At 46.0% G+C, this 14,069-nt stretch overlaps 1 protein-coding gene across 6 annotated transcripts in view; it reads left to right on the plus strand.

Moving 5' to 3' along the window:
• Nucleotides 1-12,290, plus strand: part of INO80C (INO80 complex subunit C) — a 15,310-nt gene extending 3,020 nt beyond the window's left edge. For 3 of the 6 annotated variants that reach the window (XM_005867306.2, XM_014540599.1, XM_014540603.1), the window contains exons 2-5: nt 4,637-4,747; nt 6,053-6,164; nt 6,997-7,064; nt 11,922-12,290. In XM_005867306.2, coding sequence (XP_005867368.1) covers nt 4,637-4,747; nt 6,053-6,164; nt 6,997-7,064; nt 11,922-12,053 — 423 coding nt within the window. In that variant the 3' untranslated portion in view covers nt 12,054-12,290. Of the gene's footprint in view, nt 1-2,633; nt 2,953-4,636; nt 4,748-6,052; nt 6,165-6,996; nt 7,065-11,921 lie in introns of all 6 variants that reach the window. The other 3 variants (XM_014540601.1, XM_014540602.1, XM_014540600.1) reach the window with 2 other exon arrangements.
• The last annotated feature ends 1,779 nt before the right edge of the window (nt 12,291-14,069 follow it).

Raw genomic sequence — 14,069 nt, forward strand, 5'->3', positions numbered from 1 at the left:
GCACCCAGCAGACCCAAGGCCTTCGTGGCAGCACTAAGGAGCAGCAAGCCAAGCGGTAGGAAGCAGCAAGCAGGTGGGCAGTAACAAGGGAGGGGTCCCGGACTGCAAGAGGGCACATGCTGGGCTAAGGGACCCCCCACCCATCCCCAGTGCACGAATTTCGTGCACCAGGCCTCTAGTCTGATATAACCAAATCCATGTGCAGAGAAATGCTTTGGGGGCGGGGGGTGGATTTTGTGAGGTCAATATTTTAGACTTTCCAAATGCCTATTCAAGTTGATAAAATCTACAGAGACCTAATTGACCTACATACTGAGTGTTACATAATAGGCTGATTCGTGATGGTTAAGCAGTCAACAAAACATGTAAATGAGAGGCAGCTGTGCTTTAGAAGGTTCATGTAGACTGGATGATGATAGACCAGTGGTTCTCAACCTTGGCTGCACATTAGAATCACCTGGGAATCTTTTTAAAATCTTGATTTCTGGACCTCATCCTCCGGAATTCTGTTTCTTTGTTATGGGGTGGGGCCACAACATTAGTAACAAAGAAACAGAATTTCCGGAGGATGAGGCCCAGAAATCAGGATTTTAAAAAGATTCCCAGGTGATTCTAATGTGCAGCCAAGGTTGAGAACCACTGGTCTATCATCATCCAGTCTACATGATGGAGGCAGCCAGACAATGCTGGACTGATTTGATTTATTCATTTTAAAAAACCATTCTACCCCAGCTTTTAACAAAAATCATGATAATGTTAAGTTTTAGAAGTTCCTCCTCCCCCTCCCCCCTGTTTTTAAAGTGGATATAAAAAGTCACCCAATCTTCCCTAGCAACTATAATAATTTGTGTTTTCTATGTATAAATGAAGTTTTTCAGCATTGTATTTGGTGTATCCTGCTTTTCACTTAGCATTATTTCATAAGCCTATCTCTATGTTGATAGACTTCTCAAGGAATTAAATGCTCTTATTTAATTGATATTACTGAATATTTAGGTTGCATCTCAGTTTTTTTGTTTTAAGTAACCCTGTAGTTGTAGACTAGGGTCAGCTTTTGAATCTAGAATACTATTAGATAGATGTAAGTAGACATTTGATTTTTTTTTTTTTTTTAGTGATAAGACAAAGAACGTTTGTTTCTCTTTTTGTAGCCACAGACAGAGTGCCCAAGTTATCCTTAAGTCTGAGTCAGTCATGCAGTCATGCTGTCTGGAGAGATGAAGCCATTTATTTGGGCTCTGCAATTGGGCACAGCTGAGGCCTCACTGACTTGCCTCAGTTGGGGGCCGGCATGGGCTCTTCTTTGATAGCAGGCCAGGTTTCTCTTCCCTGGGACTTACATCAGCTCTTTCAGTGCTGCGTGCTCTTTCTTTCCTCTTAGGGTTCATGTCTCAGGGCGGGACAGCTCATCTCGTAAAGTCTCTTACTGGGATAGTGGTTTATTTTTATGGAAACTGTACATCATATTAAATTATATTTTATTGCATCCCTGCCTGACAGACTTGATCTTCCCTTTGACTGAAGGTGTCTCACTCTCATCCCGTCACTAATAGACACAGGAGTCCCAGCCAAGCCCCAGCCCAGGAGAAGGGAAGAATGAGGGCGTAGTAACGTGGAGGGCGGAGTTAAAGAGGAAAGAAAAGAGAAAACCCAATTCTGAGCCAGAGTGGGGTATTCTTTTGGAGCCTGGTCAGAGAGGGAAGTGGAGGCAGGATGCAGGTCTGGAGTGATGAGCTCAGTGCACCTCAGGATGGCTTCCTTTCTCTGCCCCTTCTTCCGCACGACTCCGTGGTGGAGGGCTGGCCGGCTGACCAGGACCAGAAGGGGAAGGAGTAGCCAAATGAGCAGGAGGGGTCGGTTTGGAAAATCAGTGCGTGAGGACATCATCTTCATTCCCTTTTTGACCCTTCTCAAGCGTGCCACTCGGAATGGTGATGCCAACGTCTAGCCCTCTTTTCCCACCACCTTCCCTTTTCTCAGCAGACGCATCCGTCCACAGGTGCATCCTCCCCCCTGGCAGAGCTCCCAGACCTGCCAGCCCACATGGACTTGCTGAGGTCCCTGCTTTTCCTAGTGGCCTCTGAGGTAGCACTACCTGCCTGGGTCTCATTGAGGCATTCCTGCCTGTCGGTGTCCTCCCGGGTCCCTCCGGGCCTGGGAACAGCCTATACCTGTGTTCCTTCCAGGACTTCGCTGTGCCTTTGACCTTACCTCTAGGAATCAGGAAAGAGGCATGAACAGAAAGGGACAATGCAGTCATTCAACAGTTCTGGAGAAGGAGATAAAGCTAAGGCCACGGTTTGAGGAGGGCAGCACTTGTGAGCTGGGCCTGTTCTATGGAGGTTCTGTAATCACCATTGGAGGCTTGGGGCCTGGTTCTTCATTTCCCTTTAGGATCTCCTCTTTGCCTCTGTAGCACTTCTGTTTGCTTATATTCTCCCAGATGGAAACAACGTTATATAAGTAGTCATTTTCTTTATGAAAAACGCAATAAAGTTGAAACTTAAAGTGTATCTGGCCCCAGGAAACCTCTTTTATATTCAGCCTGTTTTCCTAAGTGGTCCCTAGCTGCCATGGTTTTCTATTCACTGCATAGTTCTTATGGTTATTTTTCTTTCTCTCACTTAATTTAGGCCACTCTGTAGGCCCAGCCTCCTGACAACCCACGTCCATCGGTCTTTGCTCCCCGGGTAGTCTCTTGGTGCATCCTTAATGAACTGTTACAGTCCTCAGGAGAATGGCTCCTTGCCTCCTTCTGACACTGGCGGGTGACCTGCTTACTGCATGTGTCTTCAGCCAGTGGACCAAGCTTCCTCCTTTTCCCTTGGACCACCACCTCTTCAAAGAGCAGATGACTGTCACTCTCTTTGACCTGCATGCCAGCTACAGCTTCCTCCTCAGGTTCCATGAAGTCCCTGGCTCATTCGCTGTTAGGTTGGCCTCTAAAACCAGGTAGCCAAACTGTTACCAAGGTGATTGCACCTTTTTACATTTTCACAAGCAATGTATATAAAGATTCTAGTTTCTCTGCATTCTCGCCAACACGTCATTATGTTTTTGATGACATTCATCCTAGTGGGTGGAAATAATATCTCTTGTGGTTTTGATTTGCATTTTTCTAATCACTAATAATGTTGAGCATCTTTTCATGCGCTTACTGGCCTGTGGGAGGGACCCTGGAGAGGAGTCTGGGCAGGTGTTTGAGAAGAGACTGTTCAGAGAGCTATTGCAGCAGAGTGAGTGGTCCTGTCTCCCCCATGCCAACTTCCTCCCATATGGATGCCATTGCAGGAAGTGCTAGGGGTCGTGGGGTTGGTGAGATGGAATATATATTTATATATCAGAACTCTTACACTGCTGCTAGAATGTAAGAGTGCAACCATTTAAGGAAATGATTTGGCAGTTTCTTACAAGGTTAAACATATACTTACCCTATAACCCAACCATTCCACTCCTAGGTATTTACCCAGGAGAAGTAAAAACACGTCCTCACGAAGGCTTGGACAGATATTTCATAGCAGCTTTATTTCATCAACAGGAAAATGGATAAACAAATTGTGGTACGTCCATATAGTAGAGTACTACTCTGCTGAGTAGTGTACAAATTCAGTGAAATGAACTAATCTATGCAACAGCATGGATAAATCTCAGAAACATTATGCTGAGAGCTAAGGAAGCCAAACACAACAGTACATACGTCAGATTCCACTCATGAAGTTCTAGAACAGGCAAAAGTAATGTGGAAATCAGAACAGAGGTTGCCCCTGAGGGTGGAAGGTATTGGCTAGGAAGAGGCATGAGGGAACTTTCTGGGATGATGGAAATGCTCTCTTATCTCCATGGGGGCATGGCTTACACAAGTGTAAGCATTTGGCAAAACCCAGGAAACTACACTTAAGATCTGTGCATTTCACTCTATGTAAATTATATATCAAAAAACAATTTATTACCATTTGGGAAGATTGGAAATTGCATTATAAATCAGAAGTTATTTTTTACTTGGTCTTGTTTTTTTTCTTTGTGATTCGTAGCTTAAAAGTCTTTTTGTTTTAAAGGACATTGGCCTGCCTGTCAGGGCACTCTGGCCACAGCCAGCTGAGCGACTAGCCTCCTCTCCCTCTATTCTCCTTCCTTAGAATGCCCACATCCTGTTGTGCCCCTTAAGCATACCAGCCCTAGCCTGGGATCTGGCTGATGAAACCCTTAAAGGGACTGGACCTTTTTTGTCTTAATATTTCAAGACATAGTTTGACATCATCAGCAGGAGCAGGGGCATGTGGTGTCATGGAGAGCCTGATTTTTTCTGTATACTGGGAATAATAGCACTACCTTGTAGTTAGTTGTTGTCAGAGTTAAATGAGGCATCGTGGGCAGGACACCCATCCCTGTGCTTGGCACATGGGGGGCCAGCAAGCGTGGCAGCTGGGGTCCTGGCTTCTCCTGGTCTCCTGTGGCTTCTGCACAGCAGGTGCAGCAGCCAGTCTAGCATGCCTTCTGCTGCTGCAGGCCACCTTCTGGGGCTCTGGGCACACCGTCTTCCCCGCATGTCCTGTGATGCCATCTTATGTCTCGTTGAGAGCTGAGGTAGGGAACTCAGCTAAAAGGTACTGACCTACTCTTCTTATTGTGTTTTAAGGGTATCAGCATGGAAGCCATGAGTGAGAATAAAATGGTGCCCTCTGACTATAGCACAGGACCTGTGGAAAAAACTTCTAAACCTTTGCCATTTAAGGATCCCAACTTTGTGGTAAGCATCTAAGGCAGCGGTTCTCAACCTGTGGGTCACGACCCCTTTCACAGGGGTCGCCTAAGACCATCAGAAAACACATATATAATTACATATTGTTTCTGTGATTAATCACTATGCTTTAATTATGTTCAATTTGTAACAATGAAAATACATCCTGCATATCAGATATTTACATTACGATTCATAACAGTAGCAAAATTACAGTTATGAAGTAGCAACAAAAATAATGTTATGGTTGGGGGTCACCACAACATGAGGAACTGTATTACAGTGGGAAGGCTGGGGAGTGTTGGGGGGGGAGGGGTGTAAGAGATCAACCGAAGGACTTGTATGCATGCATATAAGCATAACCAATGGACACAAGACACTGGGGGGTGAGGGAGGGTAGGGGAGGCCGGGGGAAGGTCAATGGGGGGAAAAAAGGAGACATATGTACTACTATCTGTAATACTTTAAACAATAAAATAAAAAAAAAAATATATGTCACACACAAAAAAACAAAAACAAAAAACCAAGCACCCATACTTTGGCTGGGCCTGCAGCCCAGGTGGCACTGGTGTCCCCTTCTCTCCAGGTTGCCACCTTCCCTGCCTTGGGCTTTGTGGGAAGGGTGGGGGCAGGAGAAGAAGGGCCCATCCTTTAAGCAAATCTAAGCTATTGTATTGTAAAGTAGAAACTGGCTACTTTTCCTGTCGTTCTCAGGGGACTTACACTGATTCAGCTTATACATAAAAGTTTTTTTTTTTCATTTGTTTTTAAAATACACTATTGCCAGTGCCTGCAACAGATTTTGTTCTCCTTTTCCATTTTATTTTGTCATCTTCATAGGACAGAAAGAAGAAACATTTCCAGAAGGTGTGCCATGCCGTGCTTGAGGCATAATTGCGTTTTCCAGCATCCCCAGTAATTTGCAAGGCAGAGACTTGTCCTCAGAAGGGAGATTAGAGATGTGGTCATGAGTTTGAATCTAACTTTGTAGTAAATTTATTTTAAAATAATGGGAAATCCCTGAGTGAATTCTATAAAGTTAGACCCAACAAAGGATGTGATTTTCTGTGTGCATGTAAAAAACATAACCTATTAGTAGTATTTCTACTTCATCATCAACTAACTCATGGATTTTGACAACCCAAAAGCATTGTTTTTTATAAGGAAGATTAAAGTGCACAATGTAATACTTTAAAAAAAAGGCTTAGGGGTACAAATGATTGCTGACAGAATGAGGGGTATATTACAGTTATGAATAAGCATAAATGTCACATTCTGAAATGGTACTTTCCTTATCCATGCTTCTGATCCCAGCACTCCGGCCATGGTGGCGCAGTAGCTGGCAAGAAGAATAGAACCTGGAAGAATCTGAAACAAATCCTCGCTTCTGAAAGGGCATTGCCGTGGCAACTGAATGATCCTAACTGTGAGCTGTTTAACACCTTCTTTGAGTGTATAATGTTTCGACTGGGAATTTTCTTACAACAGACCTACGTTATTGTGTTTGCATAAGTGGAGGAAACAGTTTTTAGCTTAGGAATTTTATAGTGGTGTCAATATAGGGAGATTATGTGTACATTTCCTCATAACTGTATCTGTACTCTGTGTTGTCATGGGTGTGTGGTTTTTAATGTCACTGTTAGCATGTCAATCTGGAGAAACAAGTCCTGATATAATAATATTGGTTTGACAAACCAATAAGAAGTTTGGCAAACTTCTCATTAAGAAGTCTACTCTTAAAATTTATTTGCAAGAACAAGGTTGCCCCAGATTTGGTAGGTTTCCTAACAACCAGCTTAAAGGCAAGCTTTGTTTTACTCTCTGAGCCAGTGTTTTTCAGAGTAAATGCTTTAGGCTACAGCATTTCCAAATCTATGTAAAGGGCTGTTTTATATTCTGTCCAGCTTCATTGGAAAGTACAGGTAAAAGTTTCCTCCAGGTCCTGTCCCATTGCACATCTTTCATGGGGGGCGGGGGTGTGTGTGACTCAGATAGATGACAAGTGAGCTAGTCAGTTGTCTGGGTGTGGACATTCCAGTATCTGGATGCTGAGACCCAAGCAGTGGGTCATCTGGCACCTCATCACCCTCAGCTCATGTAGCCCAAGACGGTGAAAATGGCTTGTGGGCAGACGAGCTTTCCCTGTGGTTCTGCTAGAGTGGATGGTCCCTGGGGGCAGGGCAAAGCTAGCCCTTGGCCTGGAAGGGAGCTGAATGTTTGAAAGTCAGTTTAGTTATCTTCTTTTTCTTTTTTTGCAGACTTCAGTATTGATGCTCCTCCATCCTTCAAACCAGCTAAGAAGTATTCTGATGTTTCAGGTCTTCTTGTGAGTATAATTATATCTCTATGCCTCATAACATGGAATTGAAAGGAAGGGTTCACAGTATTGTCTACTTATACAGTGTTCGATATTGACCACCACTGGTCCTGCCTGGAGCCCATATAATTTGAATAGGTAATGGGTTTGTGCTGGAGTGTTCACATGTTTGTTTCAGAGTGGCTGTCACCTGGGCATCATGTGGACAGTCTGGAGAGAGGATTGCTCCAGAAAGGAGAACAAGTTTCACTTCCCTGTACTTATATGAAAGATGCTTCCTGTTCTTATATGAAAGATACTTCATATATTCTCATGTTAATTACATGAAGAAAAAAAAACCCACAAACTTTTATAGTACTCAAGTTTAAAAAGTTTGCATTTTTGAGGGATTGTACTCTTTAAAAAATATTTAAACTTCTCTAAAAAAAAAAACCCCACAAACTTTTATAGTACTCAAGTTTAAAAAGTCTGCATTTTTGAGGGATTGTACTCTTTATATTTTTTTTTTTTTTTTTTTTTTTTTTTTTTAAGAGGCACTATGGTAAAGATAGTGGTTTTCAAACATATTTTTAAGCACCAGAACCCCTTTTCCAAGTGAAATCCTTTACAGAATCCCCTGGAGCCCACCTACCCACTGTGTGGGTCTGGTCCTCTGTCCTCCCCACTGCCCACCACAGTGACCCCTAAAGTGCTTCTAGGAACACAGTTTGAAAACTGTTGTAGGATGAGTGGGACTTAGGCAAGTTGCTGTCCCTCAGGAACCTCAGGGAGCCTTGTCTCCTTTTCAGAATGTAGATGAAGGGTGGAACTTTCAGCTCACCTTCATCCTTTTTCATCACTATTCAACTCGGAAAATGGGCTTTTCTTCCTGACTGTAGAACTAATAGGTCACTGCACTTTTAAAAACTCATCTGCATCATTTAAATGCTTTACATTTTTACGAAAATGTATGGCTCCAACTTCTATAACAAACTGACTAAATGGTACACAGTTTACATCGGTAAGGATTTGAGTTGTTATTGTAATTTTGAAAATAATATTATTTGTACTCTGAATTAGTCATATGTTTTAGCTTTCCTCCAGAGAGCACACACTCCTCAGTGTATTACAAACTTTTTAATATAGGAACTTAAATACAATGATTCTTAAAAAACGGTAGAGTAGAAGTGCTGTAAAATGGAGCAAACCTGCTTGAGTGTACATGTGGTGTGTGTGTGCGTGCATGTGTGTGCATGCGTGTATGCTGGGTTCTTTTTGTATCCACTCATGGCATGTATCTCCTCCTAAAGGTCCCTTGACGGGACTTCACCTTAATTTACCTTGAGAGAAATGTTGTAGCCTTATGCTGTCTCTTGTCTACTGCCTGAAAATAGTTGCCTCATATACTTGACCCTTTTTAATAGTTGTTTATGGCAGAAGAAATAGCTTGGCACCAGTTATTCTGTTATGGCCCCAAATTTCTCCCTGTACCATTTTGTGCTGAGCTTATAGAAGCCATGGGTCATGGCCAGACTTGGAGGGTGGTCCCTTAGAAAATGTAGCTTTATCCTCAGCATTATCAGGCAGCTCATCTGCTGTACAATGGTTTTCACACATTAGGAGGCATGAAAATCATTGTGAGAACCATTGTTCCAGGCCCCTTTATGCCACTGGCAAAGGACTTGTCATGTTACATAGAACCTAACACCTCTTGCCCCAATGCATGTAAGATTCAAGAAATTCTGAACATACAAAGAACTCTACCATATCATTGAAAGACAAACCATAGAAGAATTGGCTAAAAGACAATTACAAGGAGGAGATACACATGACCAATAAGTGGATATTCATGCTCACTGATAATGAGGAAAAGACTCATCAGGTAGGGAAGAAGTGAATATCCTCATACATTGCTGTTTGAGGTGGGAACCTACATTGGTACGGAGTCTTTGGATGTCAGTTTGGCACTACCTACTGAGACAAAGAAGCAAAAGCCTGTGATCCGGCATTGCCTTCCAGACGGCTCCCTTAGAAACAGTATGCCCAAGGAGCTGTGTGCAGAAATGTTTGGGAGGAAATGGATTAGCAGAATATTGGAGACAACATAAAGGTCAATCAGTGGGAGAAAAGGGAGTGTTTTCATACTCGTCTGTGAGCCTGATATGTATGTAACAACGAGGATTAACTTCCAAGATACATTGTTTACTGAAAGGTACAAAGCAATGTAGGCTGCATAGTACCACCTAAGTAAAAATCAGCACATGCTTACAAAAAAAATGTGAGTAATTTCTCTGGTGTGTTTATGTTTGTGTGAGGTATATGGACACAGTCTGGAAAGTACCCACCTAGCAGTGGTATCCTCAGGGGAAGGCAAAAGACTTGGGATGGTAGAAGGGGACTTTAGTCTTATTCGAAATGTTGTCTTTTTCTTTTCTCTTTTAGAGGAAAATATGTTCATCTGTTACTTGTATAAATTAAAGTTACATAATTAAAATATAAGCCCAGCTCATGTTTATACTGACCCACCTTTTCCCAGCCAGCCAAGCAACTGTTTCCCTGTGTGTGGGCATGGCAGGGAGGCATGCAGGGTCACATCTGTGTTTAGCTAGCTGTTGTTACACAGCTATGGAAAGCACTAGGCTCTGGGAGAGATGGGGGGCAGTGAGCACTGCGGTCACCCCGCAGCGGGGGAGGCCTGAAATCTGTTTGCTGCCTGCCCAGATGGCCTTTGTTTCATTCGGGCGCCCTGGATGGAATCCGGAGGAGGTTCTGACTAGGAGTGCAGTTCTTTACTGGTTCAGCTGTGCTGTGTACTTGGCACCCTCCCCTCTGTTCAGAACTCTAGGTCAGGTGCTGTCTGCACAAGTTCTCGTTGGTGACCTTTTTGTTGGTGCCACAGTATCTGTGCATTTCGCATTAGTTATTCAGCAGCCTTCTTGGCAGTGAGGTCTGAACTTGGGCGGGCCGGCTCAGCACAGTTTGGTGGTAGGAGTGAGGTGGCCACAGGAATGGAGCCAGGCCGGGCTGGTTCGCGTATGGAGGCCAGATGATCAAAGCCAGATGCACACGCCTGCACCCCTGCTGGGAACTGCAAGCAGCCTCCCCTGCCAGTCAGATCATCTAACTGCTCATGGCCAGAAGCCTCAGAAGGGGCTTGTTGCTGCCTTTCTGTTTAAGCCTTCCTGTATATTACTGTCTTCTATTACATTACTTTCTAGTGTTACAGAAAGGCAGTATCTAGATCAGTGATGGCGAACCTATGACACCCGTGTCAGAGGTGACACACGTGTCATAGGTTCGCCATCACTGATCTAGATCAAGCCAAAGGATCAGAGCTTTGTTTCTTACAGAGCTTTAATTAATCTTAGTTTTTTAGAAATAATCTCATTTTCCTGACGGGAAGCCGTTAAGTACCTAAGGAGATCCCAGTGGCAAAATTGGAGACTTAGCGAATGGGAAACCTATGACTCAGTTCCCCGCATCCTGTTGCTCCTTCACGCCCTCGCTGATTAAAGCAGCATTGCTGCTTTCAGGCCCACAGAGATGAGCACACCATCCACACTTGAGTAACTGGATGTTATGCGTCTAGACTTTAACGGCATCTCATAGTTTTCTGAAAGGAGCTCCAGATGACTCACCTTCATGTCTTCTGTTTCAAAATCTAAGAAGCCATGTGCCTTGAGATGTATAGTGGGTGAATTAGATTCTCCACTCTGCACATGGGAAAACAGAACAAAAGAGAATGTTGGTATGTCAGTGGGAAACAGGTTCTTTTTTCTGTGATGGTCCTAAGTGTCCATTTGGTGGTTCATTCATTCATCTATCATTTGCTGTACAAACACTGCCTGAAGGCCTACTGTGCTCTGCATTGCACTAGGAGCCAGGATTCAGTGATAAGCACACCACAGGGTTCCTGCCTCAGGGAGCCTCAGAGCTTGGGCGTTAATCAGAGGCTCATGCAGATAATAGATGTAAAAACAACAGTGATAAGCATCCCACAGGGGACACACGTGGTGAGGTGAGAGGGTGGGGTCCTGACCTCCTGTCAGGGCCAGATAAGGCTTCCCTGATGACAAGACTTTGGGGGCTGAGTCCTATAGGATGAACGGGTGATTACTGAGCATAGTGAGCCAGGGTGGGGGCCCCTTCCAAGGAAAGGGAAAATGGAGCGTAACCGGAGGGAGAGACTTGGAGCCTGGGAATTGGGACAGCGAGTGAGGACATGTAGCTGAGGAAGAGCTGGCAGGGACATTGGAGCCATGCTGAGGACTGGGGCCTTTGTCCCGGAAACAGAGAAGAGCCACTGAGAGGTTTCATAAAGGACACGACCAGAATTGCAAGTTGCAAAGATGAGCCTTGCTGTAGTTGCAAGTTGTAGGATGGCTGTCCCTCCTGGTGGAAGAGTGGGTGTTGGTGGCTAGCCCAGCACTGCCATGGGGCCCAGGGAGCCGTGGAAGTGGCACAGGGAGGGTAAGGAAGGGTAGAAGAGGGATGCCCTGGAGTAGGAGGAAGGCAGCAGGGAGGGGCATGGAGGTGCTGCTCCCTGCCTTGGGAATAGATCTGCAACATTTGTTTGAAGCAGGTGGGAGATTGAAGGCAGGGGTGATCATCATGAATTCAGTTTTGTAGCCCTTGAGGCACCAACCAGAAGAGTCCTAGAATCTGATGTGGTTATTCCTCTTCCTCCCATTCATTCCCTGAAGTCTTAAGTCTGGGAAGATTAACACGTCTTCGCCAAAGTGCGCAATTTAGTGTTCTTGGCAACAGAGTAAGACATGATGAAGATGTATTTCACTTTCAGTAAAATAGAAAAAAAAATTAAACTTGAACTTAAAATAGTCACCACCAACAGCTCTCTGCCCTTCTCTGTGCCTGCTTCCCACCCAGGCCAACTACACTGACCCGCAGAGCAAGCTGCGGTTCAGCACCATCGAAGAGTTTTCCTACATTAGGAGGCTGCCCTCCGATGTTGTCACAGGCTACCTGGCCCTGCGGAAGGCCACAAGCATCGTGCCCTGAGCCTTGAGAAGTGGCGATGAAGTGGAAAACTTTCCAAGCCAGACTTGGACGCACAGTTTTGTTTCATGGAAACGCTCATTCTGCTGTCAGTCTGGAAATGTCAGCGCTGGGCCTTGGAAAGAATGTTTGGCTTTAAGGTGTGTGTTTTTTCTATGTTTTCCCTCCAAGTGTGATATTTCCTGTTGAGTTAAATTATATTTCACTTGTTGCCTCAAGTAAAGTCATTTGACAAGAAAATAGGAAATTGTGCTTTTAATTTAACCCAAGTACGCCCCCAAAGTTTTGCTTCAATGTTGTGAACTCTCTTGTAACACATTTAAAGACTATAGTGAACCCCGACAACAGGGCTGGATTAGTCCGGATCCCAGTGACTCCCTCTTTGGAGCACATTAGTGCTGCTGTTTGATCAGAATGTTGGGAGGAGGTCCAACATTGGGCCTGGAGAAGGGAGGAGGGCTGGGTAACTTGTCTGTCCCCCTGGGCCCGTCCTCGCCCTGGGCCTCAGCCTCCGACTCAGCCTCTCTCCAGCCAACAACCGAGAGAGACACATGCCTGTTACTTAGCCACCCAGTCTGGCATTTCACTGTAGCAGCCCGGGCTGGCTAGAACCCGTCCTGAGGTGTGGGTACGAACTGTGACTCCCCTTCAAAGAAGGTCTTTAGTCCTGGTCCAGGACGCAGCCCCTTTGACTGAAGCCCGCCCCAGAGCAGCAGTGTTTGCTCGCCCATCTTAAGAGAAAAGCAAGCACTGGGCCGGGAGGAGGGCAGTGTGGAGACGTGTCCTGAGCCTGAGTCCTACGCCCATATCTCTAGGGAGGACAGTGGAACCAGGCCTGGGGCGTCTGGACCAGCGTTGCCTCAACTTTGGGGGGTTAGGCAGGCACGCAGGGAAAGCTCCTCCTGCACCCCTCTCCAGGCTTAGAGAGGAAAGAAAAACAAAGCCGAGAGTCATCTGGGAGAGCAGCCAGCGGGGCAGGTGGCAGCTGCCCGGAACCTGGCTTCCTTTTCTCTGGCCCATGTGGCCTGTGTGTCACTCAGCACCTTCTCAGTAACTAGTGGAGAGAGGGGAGGGGTGCTGTGCGACTTCTCCCTGTCCCCACGGGAAGGGAATGAGAGGTGGGGAACCTTCCCTAAGCCCACGAGCATGAAGCATCTGAGCCTCCCGTGCAGGGTCCTCAATCCTGGACAGCATCAGCACCACCCGAGGCCTTGTTCTAACACAGATTGAGGGCCCCACTCCCAGAGAGTCTGGCCAGGAAGTAGGGTGTGGGGCCCAGGAATTTGCATTCTCACAAGTGATGCTGATCCTTAGACCTCACACTGAAACTCACCAGAAACTGAAGTCCTGAAAGGCCAGAGGCTGCTGCTTGGGCTCCTCCGGCTCCTCATTTCCGGCCCCCAGTCAGGCTAGGAAAACCCCCCAGCTTCCCTTTTGGTGAAACGGAGTAAGCAAGCCAAGGGCCCTTCCTGCTTCACTTCCACCTTCTGTTATACAATGAAAACTTGGGGCAGGTGCACTTTTCCCCCCTGGAAGCCCCCCCCCCCCCCCCAAGCCGCACTAATATTCTAACACTGACCACTGGCGGCTACCTCAGACCTGCCGATTCAGTCTTCTGGGCCCGGAGCCAGGATGGGGAGGAGAGGGGAATCTGCCCTGCACACGTCCACTGTGGCACCCCCTGCAGACCTCTCAGCTTCGGGGTTTGTGCCATGACCCTCTGACAGAGTCACCTGGGAACCACTAACGTGCAGATTCCTGGGCCATGCACCCTGAACCTGACTAATGCCGGGAGTGGCCCAGGCACCTGCCTTTAACAATGATCCCAGCTTGACTGTGAGGCACAGGAGTGTGAGAACCCCGGCCTCCGCACTCAGGCAGAGGGGAAGCACGTGTGCTGGACACCTGGCTCCCTCCTTTCCTGTTCCCCGCCAGGCTGTCCTTGCCTCATTTTGCCAGAGAGCTGAGTTTCAAAGGTCAGGTCGTTTCTCTCACCCCAAGCAATGGGGGAGGGGGGCG

This window comes from Myotis brandtii, unplaced genomic scaffold (assembly GCF_000412655.1).
Source record: "Myotis brandtii unplaced genomic scaffold, ASM41265v1 scaffold248, whole genome shotgun sequence".
In the NCBI taxonomy this organism is placed as follows: Eukaryota; Metazoa; Chordata; class Mammalia; order Chiroptera; family Vespertilionidae; genus Myotis; species Myotis brandtii.